This window comes from Phalacrocorax aristotelis, chromosome 7 (genome assembly GCF_949628215.1).
Source record: "Phalacrocorax aristotelis chromosome 7, bGulAri2.1, whole genome shotgun sequence".
Lineage (NCBI taxonomy): Eukaryota > Metazoa > Chordata > Aves > Suliformes > Phalacrocoracidae > Phalacrocorax > Phalacrocorax aristotelis.
The window spans coordinates 4,746,671-4,767,216 of NC_134282.1; the positions used below are offsets into that span (position 1 = coordinate 4,746,671).

The 20,546-nt window shown below is 44.6% G+C and overlaps 1 protein-coding gene across 1 annotated transcript; it reads right to left on the minus strand.

Annotated features, from left to right (window-relative positions):
* Nucleotides 1-2,816: 2,816 nt before the first annotated feature.
* On the minus strand, nucleotides 2,817-13,432 carry CLDN11 (claudin 11). Its single transcript, XM_075098493.1, has 3 exons — nucleotides 13,014-13,432; nucleotides 10,086-10,250; nucleotides 2,817-4,002 (listed from the first exon to the last, which is right to left on the minus strand). The coding sequence occupies exons 1-3, from the start codon at nucleotides 13,237-13,239 to the stop codon at nucleotides 3,770-3,772; spliced, it is 624 nt and encodes a 207-aa protein (XP_074954594.1). The 5' UTR covers nucleotides 13,240-13,432; the 3' UTR covers nucleotides 2,817-3,769.
* Nucleotides 13,433-20,546: the final 7,114 nt, after the last annotated feature.

Sequence of the window (20,546 nt, forward strand, 5' to 3'; positions counted from 1 at the left end):
TTGTGTGCCTTTACATTTAAAAATCAAACAGGAACTAATGGATTTTTAAAAAAAGCCAGAGACAAATGTGTCTCAGTATCAGTTTCCATAGTAATGTAAATCTTTCAAATTAAAGACTAAACAAAAAGCCTAAAAAAAAAATCCCATATAAATTTTGTTAAGCCAATTAGTACCTGAAGGTCTGATATTTTTTCAATGCTAAATTGAAGCTAGAGATGAACAAACCTTGCCTTAAGTGCTTCAAATTTTCCTTTGTAGAAGATCCATTTCAATGGGCTGACTTTGGTATTTACTTGCACTGTTGTGAAAAAAAAATGGTTATCAGTTTTCACAATAAAAAGAAAAAAAAAAGAAAAAACCTAAAGCCAACGACCACAGGCTGACTATTGCAGTGCGAAGCCCTGCGAAGCTTTGATGTCTTCCCATCTGCTTGAGGTGCTGCAGGCACCCACCTTTCCCAGGGGTAACTGGGGTGTCACGGCACCGTCACCCCCTGCATGGGCACCGGGGCTGCAGGGAGGCAGCCATCGCTCACGGGGTCACAGCCACCTCCCCCCGTCCGGGTGCTCAGGGCCACCAGTGTCCCTCCACGGGCTCCCTGCTGTTATTCTGGTTCCCTGGGGAATGGGGGGGCTGCCAGGTGCGCTCCCCGTGATGGGGAGCTATAGTTGGTCCCGGTGGAACCGGGGGGGGACTCCAATGGTGCATTGAGGACCACCACCTCCACGCTGGGGCGACCACCAGAGCTCACACCCACCACCCCACAGCTGATATTAGGCATGGCGTGGAGCAGTTTTTCCATTCGGGAGAATTATATTTTACTCTATTTTGAGGCTTGGGTCAGCAAACGAGCACCAAAAGCTTTGAAGAGCCAACAACGCCGTGGCCAACCCAGCCCAGGAGAACCCTGTGGGGGAGCGGGGCATTTTGGGAGGGCGCAAAGTAGGTATTTCATCTTTGATCCTTTAAAAACTAGAGAATTTTAATGTTCTTTGTGCTTCCTCCAAACACTTCCCCTCTGCAGTGCCAGCACTAATATCCTGTCCCATACTTGGCCCCATCTCCTCGCACCCCACGGTTGCAGATGTCTGTTTTCCCCACGGCCACTCAGAGGTTGTTTTTCTTTGTTTGGATTTTTCCTCCCTTCCCTAAAATAAAGTTTCTTCCTTCCCCCAAGCAGCTTGCCCAGAGCTTTTTAAGGGTCGGATTTGGGATTGTCCACTGGTAACCTGTGGCCATGGGCAGGGTGAACAGAGCCCTAGTGCCAGTCCCCGCCAAGGGTCCCCAGCCCCGCGTGCCAAAAGATGCCAAGATACAGCCCAAGGGTGTGTTGGCAGCAAAAAAAAAACCCCATAAGTGCTGCCTGGCAGGGTTCATTCCTCATCGGGTCATGCACCACTGCCCAGGCCCCTCCAGCAGCACCAACAACTCACCACCCCCCACCCCCCGCAAGCATCTCAGGCAGGTTTTCCTGTGCTTTTCCCTCCCGTTTTGCTCCAAGGCCATTTGCAGGGCAGCGTTCCAGCAGCTTTCTGCTCTGAGGTCTCCCACGCTGCCATCGGCCCCGGGGTTAACCGGCAGAGCCGCCGCCACGGGCAGAGGCGCACAATCCACAATCCCCGGGCAGCCTGCACAAGCTGGCACGTCTGTGCGCCGCCCCTTCGCCCGTGGCACCCGCACATCAATGGCAGCACTTATAGCATCTCTCCAGCGCATACAACAACTGCCTGTGCCCTGCCTGTGATGTAATGGCCACAAGTGTCCTGCCGCCGGCCCCGCGCCGCTGCCCGCCTCGGGCACATTGTATAGGATGGCAGCAATGCAAAGCCTGCACAACAGAGACGCGTTCAAGCCTGCTCGGTCTTAAAGGCAGATGCTGGGGTTGCGTGTTGGAGCTGGAGGGTGATGCACAGGCAGTCCAGGGCATGACCAGCCCCTCCTGGAGCCTCCCTATTCACTCCTTTTAAATGCTTCCACCTTGGCTTCGCGCATGGAGGGGACGAGGTGTGGGAGCTGCAGCATCCTTGCCCATGGCTGTGTCGCCCAGTTTGGATTTTCCAGCTGAAGTAGACCAAGATGAAGGGACGGCCCCTCATCCACCAAGGCTTGACTAGCAGCCTTGCTTTCAAATTGTTCCCTGTCATCCCAGATATTTTGGTTGGTCCTCTCCTCTGCTTGGTCAATCCCCTCTCCTCCTACACGCAACACCACCCAGGCTCTCCCCCTTGTCCACGCTTGAGCAGCAGCTATTCCTCTTTTCCTGCTCCTGAAGGCTGGCTTACACAAATTATTTGAACTGAGTTAACATCTCTGGGAACAGATGGGATTTTGTATCAATGTAATTAAATTGCTACAGCCTCCGGTAAGGGCAGAGTTAGATCTTGATCTTACACGGTTTTAATCCGAGCGATGACCCTAGATCAGACTCATTTCAGCTGAGAGCACTTCCAGCAACATGACTTCTCAACTTCAGCACACCCAAGCAGTGCTGGGGGTGTATCTCCACCACCTCAGTGGGCTTCTACGTCTCCCTGATACGAAGAGCACCACGAGTCGGTACCTCTGGTGCAAGCTGCCATCGGGAACATTGAAAGAACGAATGGATAAGACAATGGTTGGTACCATACAGGAAAATTACTCATTTTAAATATTAAAAAAAAAAACAAAGGCCCACTTAATTCCACAGCAGAGCAGAATGCCTCATCCTGAACTGCTATTAAAAAAATATATAACCTTCAAAGTCATCGGGAAACACCCGTCATGGAAAAGCTAGCTGTGGAAACACACAGGACGGAAGGAAAAAAGGAAGCCAGTGGTTGCAGGTACTCTGTTATTTATTGTACAGTATTTCACTGAAAGTACAAAGGCATCATCAGTATTCACCAGAATTGTATTGTAACAGGTACATTACACTGCGTGTTAAAATGTGCTACTTTAATGATGCAGGACAGAACACAAATTTAGAGGAAGAAAGCAAGAAGTTTAAAAAAAAAATGTAAAAATACATTTTTAGCAATTGATCTGTACAAAGGAAAAAAAAAAAACCAAACCAGAGTGCAGGCATTAGAGCCCCCAAAGTCATGTAAAACTATATAAAAAGGCACTGTTATCTACCCTGTAATTAGGACCTTTGGGTTCTGTTTCCTTCATACTGATGACTGTGGGGGTGGGGGAAATACTGTTACTAAAATAACCAAACTTATACAAAAGTATTTACAGAGAAAGGCAGAAAAAATTCCCCTACTCTTGTTCCAAAAGAGAAACATTTGCCCGGTTGGAGAGTAGAGCCTTCCTCCCTACCCGCTCGCCCAAACCGCCCCAAAGCAGTGACCTTGAACAGGGGAAAGCAAATAGTGACGTGGTGGGAGAAGCTGCCAGAGTCCTTCTAACAACAGGAAGGTGTCTCTCTCATTTCTGTTTTATTGCTTTAAACTCTCCTATAATCAGGGGAGCTAGAAAATAAAATTAAAACCCTAAAACCCACATGACAACCCCAAACCACCTGAGTCATCCTAGCTGCAAGAAGATGGGGCAGGTGGTCAGGACAAAATAGGGAGGACCAAGAGGTAGGGCTGGCTGGAGCTTTCTTTCTAGAGAAGGGGGGAACAGATGGGGAGAATAACGCTTCAAACTACCAGACATTTGTGCTGCTTTTCTAAATCTTCCCCCGGGAGCCTGACAGCGGTGCGTGGCAGTAGAAGCAAACCCAGGGCACACAAACCCACCAGCCAAAGCATCCGACGGCAGCCGTGGGACATCCCCAGGACGCTTACACGTGAGCGCTCTTTGCGTGGGTAGGGGAGCTGGATCCCGAGGCGTAGTAGAACCGGTTTTCACCGAACGTCTGGGCATCTCCCGAGCAGCAGACGATGACGCAGCCGCCGAAGAGGCAGAGAGCAGAGCCGATCCAGCCCGTGTACAGGGAGTAGCCGAAGCTCATAATGGTGGTCTCGCGGTGGGCGCACACGGGAAACCAGATGGTCGCAACGACGCCGCACATGGCTGGGGAGAGACGGAAGGGAAAGGTAACTCCGGCACGTAACCCCGCCGCAGGGACACAAAGCACAGCAAAGGGGAGGGACGGCTCTGCAGGACGGGATGGAGAGAAAGCACGTCCCTCCTCCCTTGAAGTCCCACAGTGGGGCCCAGGAGCATCAGCATCAGGGCTTGGTCCAAGAGATCTCCGAGCAGGAGGCAGCGTGGGAGCCTCACGGAGAGAATCAAGAGAGAACCGCCATCTCCCTCAGGCACTGACAAACAAAAAGAAAAAACAACTGCTGCTTGTCACAATCTGATATATTTATTACGAGGGAAACAGATTTGTTCCCTAGAAATATCTTTAAGGGAGAAGAATGAAAGTCATCCCTGAAACTGATGCTCCAGAGCGCTGCAGAATTAGGAAAAGATTAGATATGAAGCAAGACCACGAAAGCCGTATGCATCGGTGAGACAGTAAAATCAGTGGCCCAGAGTCAACCGGTTTAAATCACTATTTCTGCATGAACTCATGTGCTACGTCCTCAGCCCTTGTCAATCATCATCACTGCAGTTGTTCGACTGAATGGTCACATAAGCATTAACGAACTATCCCAGCACTTAGCAAGACAGAGTAGGGTTTATAAAATACAAGCAGAAAATGGGCAGGGACAAGACAAACAGCAGTATGGCATTGCTGGGTTTTTTTATGGAGAAGGAAATGTCTCATAACTCTGGAAAGTAGATTCCATTTCCCTATAGGAAATTTCTCGATATCAAGTGATGGGGACAAACCCAGCAAGGGTCTCCATGAACCTACTGAACTGTATAGAAATGGGACTTCAGCTGAAGGGAAAAGAGTATTTTACCTAGAGTTTTTGACAGTAGGCCAAAAAACGACCAAGAACTTCAAATTTTTCTTGAAATTCCATAGTTTTTTCCCACGAAAAGCGGGGAGGCTGCCACGGTGATGCTGCAAGGGCTGCTAGGCAAGTGACATGTGAAGTAGGTGCCCTCAGGAGAGTCAAGCGGGTTCAAACTCAGCACTTTGCAGGCAGCCAGGTTTTCAGTGTGCAGCACGCACGCATGGTTTGCTCAAAGCACACACGCATGGTTTGCTCCAAGCAGGGAGAAAATATGTGCCCTGCATTCTCCTTGTGCTACACAAGGTCACACTCACTACCCTCACAAAGGGTCCTACCTCCATCCTGCAAAGTCCCCCCATGCACCGAGGGCAACAGGAGTTGATGGTGTTAATCGCTTCACAGGAGCAGGTCCTAAAACAATACTCCTTTATGGCCTGTACATCTGAGAAGAATTAATTTGTCAATATTTACTTGCCTCTGGGACAAGCTGTGCGGGACTCCATCCTTGTGGCTATCAGAGAATCAGAGCAAAACAAAAACAGGACCATGGCAGCGGTACAGATTTCCACCGACCGCGTTAAAAGGTATCTGGAGGCAGTGTCAAAAAGTTAAGGTTGCAAAAGAGAAAAAAAGGGGGGTGAGATTAAAAATAAAATTGTTTAGTTAAAGTGGAGAACAAACCATAGCTCCTGGCCGGTACAGCAGAAAACCCGTCCCCAATAGCTGCAGTTATTGTGAGAGAAAATATTTTCTTATGGAAAAGAGAAGAACATTTGAAGGATGCTAATAAAGCCAGTAATAATTTCGGGCCTCCTCAAAGCAAGGACCCTGCGGCTTTGGAAGGAATTTCTGGAGAAGGCAGGGAGGGGAGAACAGCATTTTTCCTGCGTGTGGATCAGCCCTGCAAACAGCTAATGAGCCTCTAATGCTTTAAAACAAAAATGTATCAGTTGGGAATCCACAAAGAACTCTAACAGGCTCCAGAAAAAAAGCTTCTTTGTTATCCAAAAAAACCACAATCATCTTTTCTTTTTCTGTCAGCAGAAAATATATATGTATATATATGTTTATGTCCATAGACTATAAGAGCCTTATCTATCCAGACCCTCCCCCACAACACAGGACCGAAGAAAACACTTGCGCTGGGGTGAGAAGAGCTCTCAGGGACGCTAACACAATGGCATCTCTTGTGCATGTGGCTCAACTACATGTAAAACCACCTTATTTTAATGCTGACAATACTAGAAAGCTGTGAAACACAAGCCAAGGACTTTGCATGGGTTAGTTTGACCTCTCTGTCTTCGGAGGCTACCAGCTGCCGTCAGTCACCAGTGACCCCGTTGCTCAGCAAGAGGAACGCCCTGAAACAGGAGTGGATTTCATCGTTCTGCATAGATTAGATTGGGTTGTAAATCCTCTGAGAAGATGTGAAAAGGACGGTCTGCAGTTGCAATATTTCTTGGTGAACTCAAATTTTGGTCTAGCTCTGTCTCAGAGAAAGGCTGGGAAAAAAGTTGATTTGCCAAGAAACCCAAAGGGATTGGAAAAGACATTTTAGAGCAAGTTTCAAGTACTAAAATAGCTGCCTACAAGGACAAACTCTTTGAAGCGAAATTATTACCCCTTTGCCTCTCCCTAAATATGTATGTAGCGGAAAAGTAGAAGAAAGTCTGCAAAGAGAAGGACTATTTTCTATTAGACCAACTACATTAGCTGGAAAACCAGGCGCATTTCGGGGCACACAGATACTGGAAACCTTGCCTGCTTTTTGCAGCTAGAGCAGGCAGTCCTGTAGAAGCCACTGCCTCTACCTGCAGAAGTCCGCTCGGTAATAGATGGCATGGTTGTCCTTGCTCTGCGAGATCGCTGTGAATCCACAGGGACACATCCCAGGCTCCCAGCATTTCTAAGTCTTTTTTGACTATGGACTTGTAGTGGCTCAATCCGTTGAGCTGAAACTCTTAATAGTCAACATTACAGGCATATTTTAATCAGATGGAAGTACACATAGACAACAAGCACAGAAGGTGCTTGGGGAGGTGGGGGAGATAAAGCCAGATTACTCTAACTCAAGGGACAGTGAGTCCCTGCCAAATTCCTTAACAGTAAGTTAAAGGCTTTCTGCAGAAGAAAGAATACTTCTCTTTCACAGCTAAATCTAATCATTATGAGTTGCTCGAAGTCACACAGATTTCTCTTTCAAAGCATTTGGTTGAAATAACAGTTATCCATTTTTTTTTCTATATTCAAGGCAATCTTTTTATCTTGATATCTATGCTTCTACAAGTAAATCTCATGCAGTGTCCAGGAAAACTTATTAATATGATTTATTTAGTATACAATAGCTAATACTGTCATGTTGTAGTAGTAATTGCCAATAACTAATGTATTTTTCATCCGTGTTTTCCAGCCTCAAGTCCCTCACCTCCATTAGGAAAATGCCCCCTTGGTTACCAGCACGGGGTCTCCCGAATTAGTAATAACAACACAGGATGGGCCAGGGTTTTTCCATCAACACCAGAGTATGAAATGTTTTCATACCGGCTCAGAGCAAACCTCTGCTGACGGTTGTTTTCAGCAATAAATCAGTTCTCTCGGACAGATGGGATCAAGCAAAGACATAAATACATCAGCAGGCAGGATAGGAGGGTGTGCACACAGGTTGCACTCTGCAGCCTGCTATTATCAGCGGACAGAAAAATCAATGGAATATCTGAGCCCATTGTTTTCCTGGCAAGTTTTCAAGTTTTCTTTTCTTTTCTTTGGTGTTTTTTTTTTCTACACTGTTTCAACCCGTTTTTCCTTTATAATAAATTTCGGTAACAAACTGCCATCCCTTCCCCGAGCGACAAGTGAAGTTTGCCGTGGGGCCAGCTCCCCTGATCACATCTCGACTCTCTACTTCTGCTGCCTGTGAGCATTTTGGGGTTTGTTTTCTTTTAACCAGGGCTCTGGGACTTGGTCTCCACTTAGAGGAAAAGGCTGGAACCCGTACGGTTAGGGAAAACCATGAACGACAGTTCAGTGGCCAGAGGGTAAATAAGAACAGTCCAGGGCATATTACTTCTAGAATGTAATTAATTTTAAGTCAGTATTATGACTTTCAAAGCCTGATCTGTGCTTATTAAATGTTCTGGAATGGTAACACCTCATTTTGCAAATAACAGATCATGAATCAGCTTAAGTAATGTTAAAGTCCCAAGTTCTGTACATTATTCTTCTTCCAAAGGGACCATCTTGTTGATCAGCCTGGAAAAAATTGGGGTTTGTAAAAATAAATTTGGGTTGGGTTGGTTTGTGTTTTTTTAAAAAAAACCTTAAGAGCAAAAGGAGCTTATTTGTCCTTCATTTGTGATCTGACAAAAAGAGCATTATTGTAATTGTGACTAAAACATTGTGACCAGGCTGCTGTTCCCAGCCCAGATCATTCAGGACATCAGTGACATGAGCAATCCACTTCACCTGCAGATGCTGCAAAACTGCCAGGGATAAAAATCAGTAAGGAGTCCAAATCCAACCCAAAGAGCATCTGTCCGCCAATGTCTGTGTAAACACGTTTGCTCTCCTCACAGGATCTACTTAGTGTTCTGAGGCAGAGAGGAGCCTGGCTGATGGAGCACCACAACCTCCTCCAACCTCTTACACCTAATTCTCCTCCCTGGTGTAACACCACTGCAAGACCAGGGTAGCAGAGCGGCACACCAGACCCCAAACCCCTGGTGCAACACTGCAAGATACGGGATTTCACTTGTTCTAATGCAGCATTACCCAATGCTGCCACTGCCACTCTTACACTACTGCTCTTCAGCAAAGCAGATTTAGGAGCGATCCTCTTGCTTCCACATCTGCAGCCACACAAATGGGGCTGATCTACAGCACGGTTCTCCTTGTCTGGAACTGAAAACTTGCATTTGTTTGCCACAAAGTGCAGCTCTGCTAGGCCTCCCCCATCCTAGGCAGGGGAAATCCAGCGGAGCAGACTCCTCCAGCACTGAAATTTCATTCACAGGCAGAAAAAACACACTTTTTCTTTCACTTTGCCAAGCCCAAATATGTGACTCAAGGTTTCGGGACAGGGTTGAAGACCACATTCCAGCAGCTCTCTAATGTGGCCATTCACAATCGGGATATCCTAAACAGGCCCTATAAAGCTAATTTTAGGACTTCCAGTTGTAGTAATGTGCCCTTAAACCCCACAGACATTGAAAGGGCCCCTTGGTCTCAGTCCCTTAGATTTTGGACATATTGACTTGTACTATCTGCTTCTCACCCAGGCACTGGAGGAGAGGCCACTTGCAAGGAAGGAGCATCCAGAGGACAGCCCCTCCGAGTGTGCAGCTATATCCAGTGCCCACTTGAAAAAAAAATAAGGAGAAGAAGAAGAAAGAAGATGGGCATGATGTCAGCACGGGCTGCCAGCAACCAGCAGAGCCACACAAAGAGGCCACTTTCCCTCACCCCTCCTCCTCTGCCACACAGACGGGTAAAAACAAGGCACCGCAGCCTGTTGCTGAGATGACGAGGCTTCAAGAACATGCAGGTGTTGCACTGGGGACAATGAGCTCCACAGTCTGCGCTGCTCAAAACAATCTCCTCCGCAGGCACTGAGGACAGGAAGAAATTCCCAGGGGAACTCAGGGGCCAAGGGCAAGGCTGGCCAGAGGGGGTTGGGAGGCACAGGGGACATGCCAGCCCTCTTCCCAGGTCCGTGTCACCTCCTTGCTCCCTCCCCTGTTGTCCCCACAGCACCAACACCCCCTCAGCCATGGGCTTCCCTCCCCAAACGTCTCAGCTTACTTTGACCCAGCTGCATCTGTGATGCCCAGGGAAAATTCAGAGGCTATCCTTTCCCTGTGGGGAGTTTAGACCCTGTTCCAAAACCAGCATCGCTTCCGCAGCAAACCAGCACCCACGGGCAGCTGCCTGTGTGCAGCAGCTGTCGCCCTCCTGCAGCCACAGGCGATGTCCGTGCCCAAGGACTCCACAAGACGATGCACAGCAGGGTTTTGCAGCCCTCCCCTCTTCTCTCTGCTTTGGTCCCTGCCTCCTGTCTTTGTCCTCCCACTCCTGTTTGTGTCTTTGGTTTGCCCCACAGACTGCAGCGATGCTGGAGAGCTTCAGGGTCAGCCCAGCCTGGACAACCCTGCTTTCAGGTGGACATGCTCAACCAGCTTGCACCACACCGTCCTGGAGCAGAAGACGACCCCCAGTTCCACCCACGTGCAGGGCCAGCAGGAACCTTACCCAGGAGGATGATGAGGATCCCTCCCAGCTGGGACCGCCGGTACTTGGCAGCTCCAGGCTCGTGGCCCATCCGGATGCAGGGCAAGACTGTTATCAGCAAGAAGATTGCGGGAAGACCCAGGACAGAGGCGGCGATCATTAGTGCTCGACATGCTTGGACATAACCTGTTGGCAAGGCAAGGAAAGAGGACTTTGATTACTCAGCACAAGAGAAGGAGGCCTTTGGACGCAGGGTTCGGTTCGATTAGCTCCCAAGAGTTGCATGGAGCACAGAAGGCAGATTCAATCCTTTGTGTAAGCAATTAGGACAGTGAGGCTGCAGTACAGTGGTTAGTGCATCAACACTGGATGTGCAGGCTCAAAATTTTCCAATGAACAAGTAGCACTGCCTGGAAGACACGAGCTCTTCCCAGCGAGACACTGAGAAATCATGGAGCTGGGAAATATGGGAAGGGAAAGTAGGAGAAACAGCTAGGAAGGAGTTTTCCTAAATATTTCCATAGAGAGGGCTTTGATTAAATAACAAGGATTTAAAGTCTTAAAGAACAGCTTGCAGTGAGGAGAGGAGGTCCACGGTCATCCAGAGGAGGGCTGAATAGCTGAAGACCCATTACTGAAACATGCAGGTCCATGAGATACCACCACCAGCTGCCCTGAGGACCTGAGGACTGTTGACCTGGGAGGAGGAGGGATGCTCACCAACCACAGCCACGTCCCGCTGCTGCACCTCCGGAGTCCAGCCTGCCAGCAGGGTTTCAGAGGAGAGCCGTGGCTCGAGCTGACCGCTGGCACAGCTCTTCCTTAGGGAGAAGGAATGACTGCACCTTGCAGAATCACTCAAGTTGCCATAACCAAGGGCCACGTTATTCCTCCGGGTCCCTACGGATATCACAGGATTCCCTGGCATTTTATCAGTTACCACCCCTCTCCTCCTGCCCCTGTGCAGCAGCGGCCTAGCACAAGGCAGCGAGGAACAACAGGGGACAGGGACAGTGGGTGTGCTGGGCAGGGACGAACTATTTCCACCAGTCTGTGAGGGACTCTGTATAATAAGTATCAATCATTTTAGATTTATATTTATTTTATGTATAATTTATTTTAGATATAATTTATCTATAAAACGTAAAATTCATATGTAAGTAAATAAAAACAGGCCATTGCTTGCATGCAAAAGAAGAATCAGTGTGAGATTTGCTCCAGTGCCTGGTGAGTCTCCACCAGCTCTGGGGAGTCTCAGCAGAGCGAGTATGCTGGCTCTTTCTCCCCTCTTATTAACCAAATGAAGCTGCCACACGCAGACACGGAGTTTCGTGACGCCTCAAACAACATCAGCAAAGAGAGGCCTCAAGCAAGACCCACGGACATACAGATAAGAAACCAGGAATGAGGATTTTACTGTTCCTGGAAATGCAGACTCAGTATATATTGAATATTTGCTTTATTTTTTTTTTCAAGAGAAAACTTAACAGAAGAAGTTACCTGAGGATTTCAGGGTAAAAAATGAGACTCTAAACAAAGGGGCTGGCAGTGCCCCATGTGGTTTCTGTGCAATCCATCCCGCTTAAACGAGAATACAAACACATTCGTTTTAAAGACTGGGCTCAGGCAATGAAAGACTCTGAATACATTTCAGCTATTGGGCACACCAGGATAAATTTCTGTCCCATGGAAAGCTGTAGGGATCAAATGGGTTACAAGCAGGTTGTTTTGTGATTTGTTTCTGCTGGAGAGCAGCATTGCTTTCTGCTGCTGAAAGACCTATTTACCTACTTATTAAATTTAATTCAATAATGTTTCTTCGGGGCAAGCCTTTTCTCTGCCTTCCTGTGCCAGATCATATTGAACAATAGTAGCAATAAGGTAAACCTACTGAAATAAAAGTATACATACACAGAGAAAGGGAGACTAGGAGCTAGCCTGAAAGATTGAATCTTGCTAAGCACTATGTGATACAGGCAAGGCTCTGTAACAGAGAGAAATTCAGGAATCATCTTTCTAACCTCTTGTGAAATTATTTTCACAACAGTTTAAACAAATCAATTAAGGAATCATGAAAGAAAAGTACAAGGAATGGTTATTTCTACCCTACCAGCTTTGGAAGAGGCACCTCTGAAATGCCAGAGGAGGTGCGATCTAAACCATAGCAGAATGAAGAAGCGCTACAGAGTTAACAGTGATTGAAACAGGTACGATCATTCCCTGAACTTACAGGGACAAGACCGCACAGACTTTGGCAGGTTTAATTAGCTCAAAAGATGTATTAATATTGATGAAACACCTTGCTTAATTTTTGCTTTGCAGTAAACTAGATGAAAATTACTATATAATTAGAAAATATCCAGTTAAATGTAGTTACATCTGTTTGCCGTGTAAAACTTCTGTCATGCCTTAGAACATGCGGGGAGCACGAGACCATCAAAGACTAATGACAATCTTCCAAAAGATTAAAAGCCACAGCAGCGTTAATAATAGATGCTGAAAGATTCATTATACTCAAAATCATTTTGAGGAATAGGACCTTAGCATGTGTAGTAGTTCATCATCATCTCAAAGCAAAACTCAGAATACTCCATTATATCTCAGAGCACTCTATTACACCTCGATATGCGTTTTGCAATGCAATCTAGATACAAGATGTGAAAGGAACAGCAAGCGTTTACTAAGAGCAGTGATTAAACATTAACTGGACTTTAATAGCCACAGGTAACACATGATACCTAGGTATGATTAAAACCAGGTCTAATTTAATGAGAATCATGTTAAGAACTACCATACACGTTCTTCAGCGCATTAAATGGACTATCTCCTGTGCTGATGGAGCTGAAGGAGCTTTGCCATCGATTCCTCTGGCAGCAGGACCTGCGCTGCTCAGAGCAAGGCTTCGCTCCTCACCTCTGGGCGAGAAGGGGGAGGACGGGGCACACGTACCTGGCAGTATGAGGATGTCCACGAGGGGCTTGCAGTGATAGAGACCTGTCGCCATGACGCAGTCTGCCCACAGCCCCTTGGATCCCAGCTCATCCATTTTTCTGCAGGTGGTAATGGTGTAGCCGCAAGTCACCACCCAGTCATTGGTGGCCGTTGCCACAACCACCCCAATCCACCCTATAAAACTGCAGACAAATCCGGCCAGGTGCAGGCAGGTGGCCACCATGTCGATCCCTTGGTGGGGCAAGCTGGGCAGGAGAGCCCACAGCGGTTCAGCGAAGCTGGCTGTCGAGGTCCCTGCTGCGGATCCCGGCTGCTGGGACCTGCTGGGATCTGCGAGCAGGAGGGACAGGGGTTTGGTAGGATGAGGTCCCTGATCAGGCACTGCTGCAGGCACTCAGCTGCCTCTGCCCAGCTCCCTCCCTGGGAGGGGTTAGAGCTGCCTCCAGTCCCATAACGCATGGGAGGAGCGAGCGGGGAGCCCCAACTTCTGCCAGTTCGTCAAGGGAGTCAGAGGGGAAGGAGGGTGTGGAGAGGAGGAGATGCAGAATTACACCCACCCGTGCTTGAAAAACAAACCAGACTACTTTATTCAAATGCAAACAGCCTGGGTATTCAAAATGTAGCATCAAGGGAGAAAAAAAGGCAGTGTTTTTGAGCTGAAGACAAACGATCACACTGGTACCTCTTCACGGAAAGACAGGGCAAGAAACGTGGTGGACAGAGTTACTCAAGAAGTGGAATTGATCGCCTCACTAACGCCATCAGCACGGCTGCAGTAAAAGGACAAAATCAGTCTTGGGTCTTTCCCCGATGTTTTCAGTAACTGCAAAAACATAAAGGACCCAACACCGCATTCTCTGCTTGCGTCTGGGTTTCCAGAATTATTAACTAACACTCACAGAGCCTTAAATATGTGTTTAATATGTGTTAATTTCCACTTCTGAATGCTAAAATTAAAATAAGCAGCTTTTTACTGAGACTCATTACGGGTGTATATTTTAGTCTACTTGATAAAACAAAGAGCATCTCACTTCAAAATATCAAAATAATAAAAAATTCACAGCCCGTTCTGCATCAGGAGAAATAGGCAGGCAGGATATTTTCTTTACTTTGTATTTTGACAAACACATATATATGTTATCGGCCGCCAACATACACCCCTAATGAAATTTCCTTGTGCGTCCTCCAGTGCTTCTAGTTTTGCAAAGGGAAGGTTTGGATCGAGGCAGATAAAACATGCCTGGAGAGACCACTAGCGGAGAGCTGTCCGCATTGCACGGGGGAAGGGAAAAACTGGACGAAAAAATGACAGAACAATGAATTTGATTCATTCCTAGAGCTGTGAGTGAAAAAAGAAATATTGGAAACTACGCTCCAGGATTAAGGTGCCAGGAATGAAATATACCCGGCTCTTCATCCAACAGTATTTTCTCCCATTCTTTAGCAAATAAAGTGGAAAAAGGAACAAGACCATCCTAAGCTTCATGTGTCACGTGTTCCTTGGATGCAAAATTCAAGGACACAAGGCCACAGTTTTGTTTTGTCAAAGCTTATTCTGAACACTGGGGTTACTGCACAAATAATTAAAAAATACTTTTGAAGAGGAGCTTTTAAAATAAACAGAAACCTAATAGTTGTGTTCGCATTAGGTTTATGTTCTTGGTCACCCCTTGGTTTTTTGCTTTTGCGAAGCTGTGCTGCCAGCTGCCCTTCCATTGACGTTCCTGATGCCATTCCACCTTTCTACATAGCTTATTCTCCCACTGAGCCCATTTCAGGTGGAGCAAGCTGTTACTTACATCCAACGGCCATTTTCATGTTGTCTAGGTTTCAGTTCAAGATGGATTTAATCTTTCTCCAAACAATATACCGGCTTATTTATTATTCAGGAGACAAACTTGTCACCTCTCAAGTGAGTCTGGTCTTGTTCCACTTCTTAGACCACGCAATTGCATTGGACAGATCACGCGTCACCTCCCAAATCTGGAAGGAGGTGAGCTGACAAACAAGTTTGCGTCTCTCCCCTTTGCTGACTTGGTTTGCATTTTTTTGGTCTAGCATTTCATCAGACTTTAAATCATTCTGTAAATTAAACACCTGATCTGTTTGTATCAAGTATAAGCGCACATAGCTTAATGCTAATTTTTGATTGATACCAGGCATAAGGATACTTAACCACTCCGGGGTGACTGATCCAAATCCCTGTGATCTAACAGGTCTGCCACCACACAGACCTTTAGAGTTTAAAAGCCATGTATATTCTTTGAACCACGCTAACACTTAGATATCTCATATACTTCAAAGTATTTCATTTTTTCTTCAAAATACTAGAAAAATTCGCAACATCTTGACGTCCTGTTTCATCCCAAAGCTGAGATTAGAAGCATTTCACACGGCGATAGCGCAGGCACATCCTAAATCCACACCAAAAGACTTTTTTAAGTGCCGCGAGATGCGAATCCGCAGGCTGTGGACGCATCCTGCTGTCATTCAGCCTCCTACAGTCATGGTTTCCTTAACCACAGCAGCTTTTTATGCTGCCATGCCTTCCTTCACAAATGTATTTGTCAAAGAGCGAGCAGCAGCTCAACAGGCAAGAAGTGAATTTTACACTTCATTAACCAGCACTACTCAAGAGTACTCGATCTGGTGCCCACAGGGCACGGTTTGAATTATTTCATTAATGTTGATACAGACAGGAAACATCTACTACTTTGTCAGTGTTATAAATAACACCACCGATATTTCAGTGGATATGTTAGCATGCTACAAGTGAACAATGATCCACAAGATCAATCAAATAAGAAACAAAGAATGATTTCCCAGCTACACGCTACATAAACTGCTACACATAGGGCAATACTCTTAAAATTTGCCATTCTTCAAGCAAGCGCTTAAAGAAACAGCGCAAACACTTTAAAAACTAAAATTTTGACCCTGCCACTCAAGCAGTTTTTCCTTCATCAGCGTTGTTTTCTCTGACAAATGACACGCGTTGCAATTAGTCATACTTGCACAAGCTACCAACGCCCTGTGACTTTTTCTCCTACCAGTGACTCACCTTCAACTTCTAATTTCCGGGGTTTTCAGCCCGATAGCTTCTCCCTCGCTTGGAAATCCAGCAGTATAAAGATATAACACGGGATGCAAAAATAAACAGGGCTGACGCTTTAAGTGGAACAGCTTGTTGTTTTCTTCCATACTAAAAGCTAGGCTCATCAAAATATCACCAATTTCATCTTCATCCTGGTTAATACCGCTCATTTCTCTCTTCAGCTGTACAGTACAGGCAAGTCCATGGTAGCATTAAGGGTTTGCCATAATCTAAACCAATCAGGATTTCCTACCTGCGAGGCCACTACCTTAAAGCAAGGCCAAAGCATTTTCACCCTGATTTAAGGGGAAGGAGGAGGATCCAAGAGTGCGTATGGGATAGTGTTTACTATCTGTCAAAAAATCCCAAGCCCTTAGTATGAGTGAAATCGCCTAGAAAATCCCCCAAATATGACTTGTAGTACAAGTTACATCTTTTTACTACAATCTAGATTATTTTAAGTGACCAACAGAATAATGGTGAACAGGCTATTGTTAGAGGTGGGGGAAGCTCAACCTAAACAGCAGACCCATTCATCTATAGCTTAGAGGAACAGCTCCCTCTTCTTCTTGCCTCATTCCTCGATCTTCTGTTCTGAATTTTCTGCTATTTAAGCTTCCTGATGGTAGACAAAAACATGAAGCAATGTAATCATGTGATTTTCAAAAACTAAGAACTCCTGAGAGTCACTATAGGGCGTATTTTTCATCAGCAAAAACAAGTATAATTCTCATTTCTGATTTTAACTTTTTATAAACCTCAGCATTTTATACAGCGATGTGATTTTTATCATGTTTGTGTCTAAGCTATTAAGGAGAGATGTGAACAACTCAAATACTGCTCAAGTAGTCAACTAGCAACAACAGCTGTGCACCAGAGAACATGCCGAACACACAAGGGGTTGCACTGACACATACAAACATCAACTTTATGTCAAGATACATAGAAATCTTAGTGTCACTAATATCTTCACAGAGCCATAAGAGGATTAGAAAACAGACTCATGGTGCGGGAGGGATACTCATCTTGGAGATTTTGCTAAAAAAGCTCTTCAGAAAAGTGGGGACTTGCTGCAGGCAGCGGGAGTTCTGGTAACAAGTTTCAGTGCAATCAAGTTCTAATTTACTATAATCAAAGCAAGGAAGACACTGTCCTCCTTAGAAAAGCACCATTGTTAAACACCTTTCAAAAAGTCAACCTTAGAAGTCAGTGTTCAAAAATATTACGACGACAAGTGTTCTGACATTACAGTTCTTTATTTGTTTTCGAATCCACAATCTATACAGGTATTTACAAGGCATGAAAATGGATAACAGCACAAAATACAATTGAGGTATAAGCTAAGAGCACAGTATGTCATGTTTCAATAAATATAATTCAAAATTTGTAAACTAAGTGACCAGATAGATGCATCTTGTTTACTAAAACCATATAAAATATCTGTTCAATCTCACGTGAGGTAGAGGACAGTTTTGTGTGTCATGTAACGCAACCACAGCGACTCTAACAGTAAGACTGTACATCATTGGCAAAGTGTTAAGAATTGTCGAATGCACCGATCGTTTTTCACAGGCTTTTACTGTGGTTTCAGAAGAGTCATTCAATCTGTTGCCTTGAGCTAAGACAGACTCTTGCTTTGCAGCTACTTTCTGTAATTTCTTAAGATAATTATACTGGCATGTCAACGTCAATAAATACTTTCGAGAGTGAGTATGGAAACACAAAAACAGATTTCGTCAATCACAGAAAGCAACATAATGGCCACAAAATATTTTAGACCAGCTTTTTATCATTTCCAAGAATTAGTTTAAATACAGTACAGCTGTGCTTTCCTTTAAGTGAGGTATCTAGATTTGAAGAAAAAAAAAAATTCAATTTTGTTACGGTTAATCAATTTTCAAAGAGCAAAATTTTATACCATTTGTTTGCTGTGCTTGATGAAGTGCTTTAAAACTCATTTTTCAAGCGTTTTCCAACTGAACCACTAACCCTGAAAAAAAACCCAATTTTCTAAGTGATGGAGACACACTACAAAATTGTCGTGCAATCTGGAAGCAGTAACTGCTTTCACAAAGGCTAAAAAAAAACCTACGCATGTCTTTTTGAAATAAAAATATGCGACAAACAGAAATTTTACAAGCTTTCCGTAATGAAAACTAATGAACATTCGCACTACAAATGTAACGAGCAGAAAGAAAATAGGAATTTGCAGCTTTCTGCTGCTTCCTAGTGACAGCTTAATTAAAATTACCGAAACATTGCAAGCACAGATTAGCAGGTAGGCGTGATTACATCTTTTGCTGACTTCACCATGTCATAGAAAACTCTGATGTGTGGATTAATTACACAAATTAAGTGCAGAAAAAATACAAAGTTGTTACCTTTATTGACAATCAAAATATATACTCTACAAACAAATGAATTCGAGGAAGCTGACCACGACAGCGTTTCAAGGCCAACTTCACGACTAATGCTAGGAAAGTCTTCCAGAAATTTCATAACACATTCTAGCTATCCCCTCCCCTGCTACAAAACAAGAACGTATGAATAAAACGTCGTGACTTCTAAAATATGGGCCTTATTTTTTCAGGCCACCAGTAGCTTTATGCTCCCATTCAACTTTCCCTACTTCACTAATTGCATTATGCCTTTTCTATATACAAATGATTTTACACCTAAGCTATTAATATATTAAATATAGAATAAAATTAGTTTAAGAATGTGAAACGTAACTACATTTGTCTAAATACTCAAGCTAAACGATATGCTTTACAAAAACTAAAACGTAGACTTGAGTTTGGAGATTTAGGTAAAAATCTCGTCTAGGGATACGTGGCTATGCTGCGAACGAGGGTGCTTGCAGAATGCCAAAGTTACAAGAGTTTTACTCTCTAAGCTCATATATTTTCTTGTTCGTTAGAGTACACAAAGCATGTGAAAGTTCTCTTCTAAAAAAGTATAGGAGCAAACTAGATATTCACCTTGAATCCTACTTACTTTGTTCCAAAAGGCGCACTAGGCAACTTGGATCCTGGTCTAGGTGTTTAATAATGCAACTTCCAAAATTATGGGCAATTTTAGGATTTTTCTCCTAAAGGCTCCATGTCACAACTATCCGGGAAAACGACATCCTGCCCGAGAGATGAGCAAGCAGTAACTGAAGGCAAAACAAATAATAATACATAAAGTGAGCATGCTGTGACTAAAATCGTGGACCTAAGGACAGAATTAATTTCTACCACTAAGTGTGCACTTAAGTGAGTGCCCTTAAGTGTGCATTCCAAGTTCCTATATTAGGCTGTAAAATAAACCATTCAATATAGCTAGTATAAGGTAGTGAAAAAAGGTCAACATATATTTGTTCTAGAACTCATACAGCATTATTTACAGTTTACTAAAAAACTATCTTTCAAAGACCGTGAACACACAAAATCTATGGCACATTTATGTATACATTATTACTTAAAATCAGTATAAAATTAAGTCTACACATAGGAAAATTGTTTATGTTATGTAAAGAGCCTGAAAGTAATATTTAAGAATTTTAAGAGGATTACAATAATTTAAAATGCATTCTAACTTTAGATTAACTAAGTGGAATATTTACAAAGCTACTTTAAAGTCATTTCAATAAATGTTCCGTTAGCTTTTTCAGCCAGATGTTTTAAAACAATTAGGAGGTCTTATGTGCAGCTGGAATCGCTCACACTTCACATAGCTGCTTGAGGTCTTGCAGCAGTGAAAATATCAGTACAAACTACGGCCACCTGCATTTCAATACTCCACGGCATAAGCCGGTTAACAGCTGGCTGAGAGATGGCCAAAGTGCCAGCTGAGGCACAGCAACCGGGGCTCCACTAGTCCTGCGCTGCGACTGCCACTGCTGAAGATCAGCTGGCGGCAAAAGGGGAAATTTGAGCAGAAGTCACATAACATAGACAAGACCCGAATGAAAACGGAATATACGGTATTCTAATATAACCATCCCATGAGGATTTCATACATTCAACGGCTAAGCTATAAATACTGTGGTAAATTAGTTACTGCAGCTGTATTAAATGAGTCTGTACGGCCTTATCTACACTGACAACTGAACAGGTCTGGTTCAAAACACTGACACTGAGAAGAAACCAGAAACTCTCTTTTGATCCTCCAGTAATACCCCGATGAAACTTTTCGGTTTCCCAGGACAGTGTTTTCTTCCTTGCCCAACTAGCTAATCCAACGTAGGTTCTGTCAATCAAGTTGGACTATTCCAAGCTCCAGTGTCTAATAATGACACCTCTACCAATATTCTTGCACGCTCTCCCGATAGCCGTATTTTCAGTGGTTGTTACAATAAAGCATTCGTTGTGTTTTTAAAGTGGTGCGTACACAACCAGAATCATCTATACTCAACACCTTTCTTTCCAAACCATCACTGCCACAAAGACAGG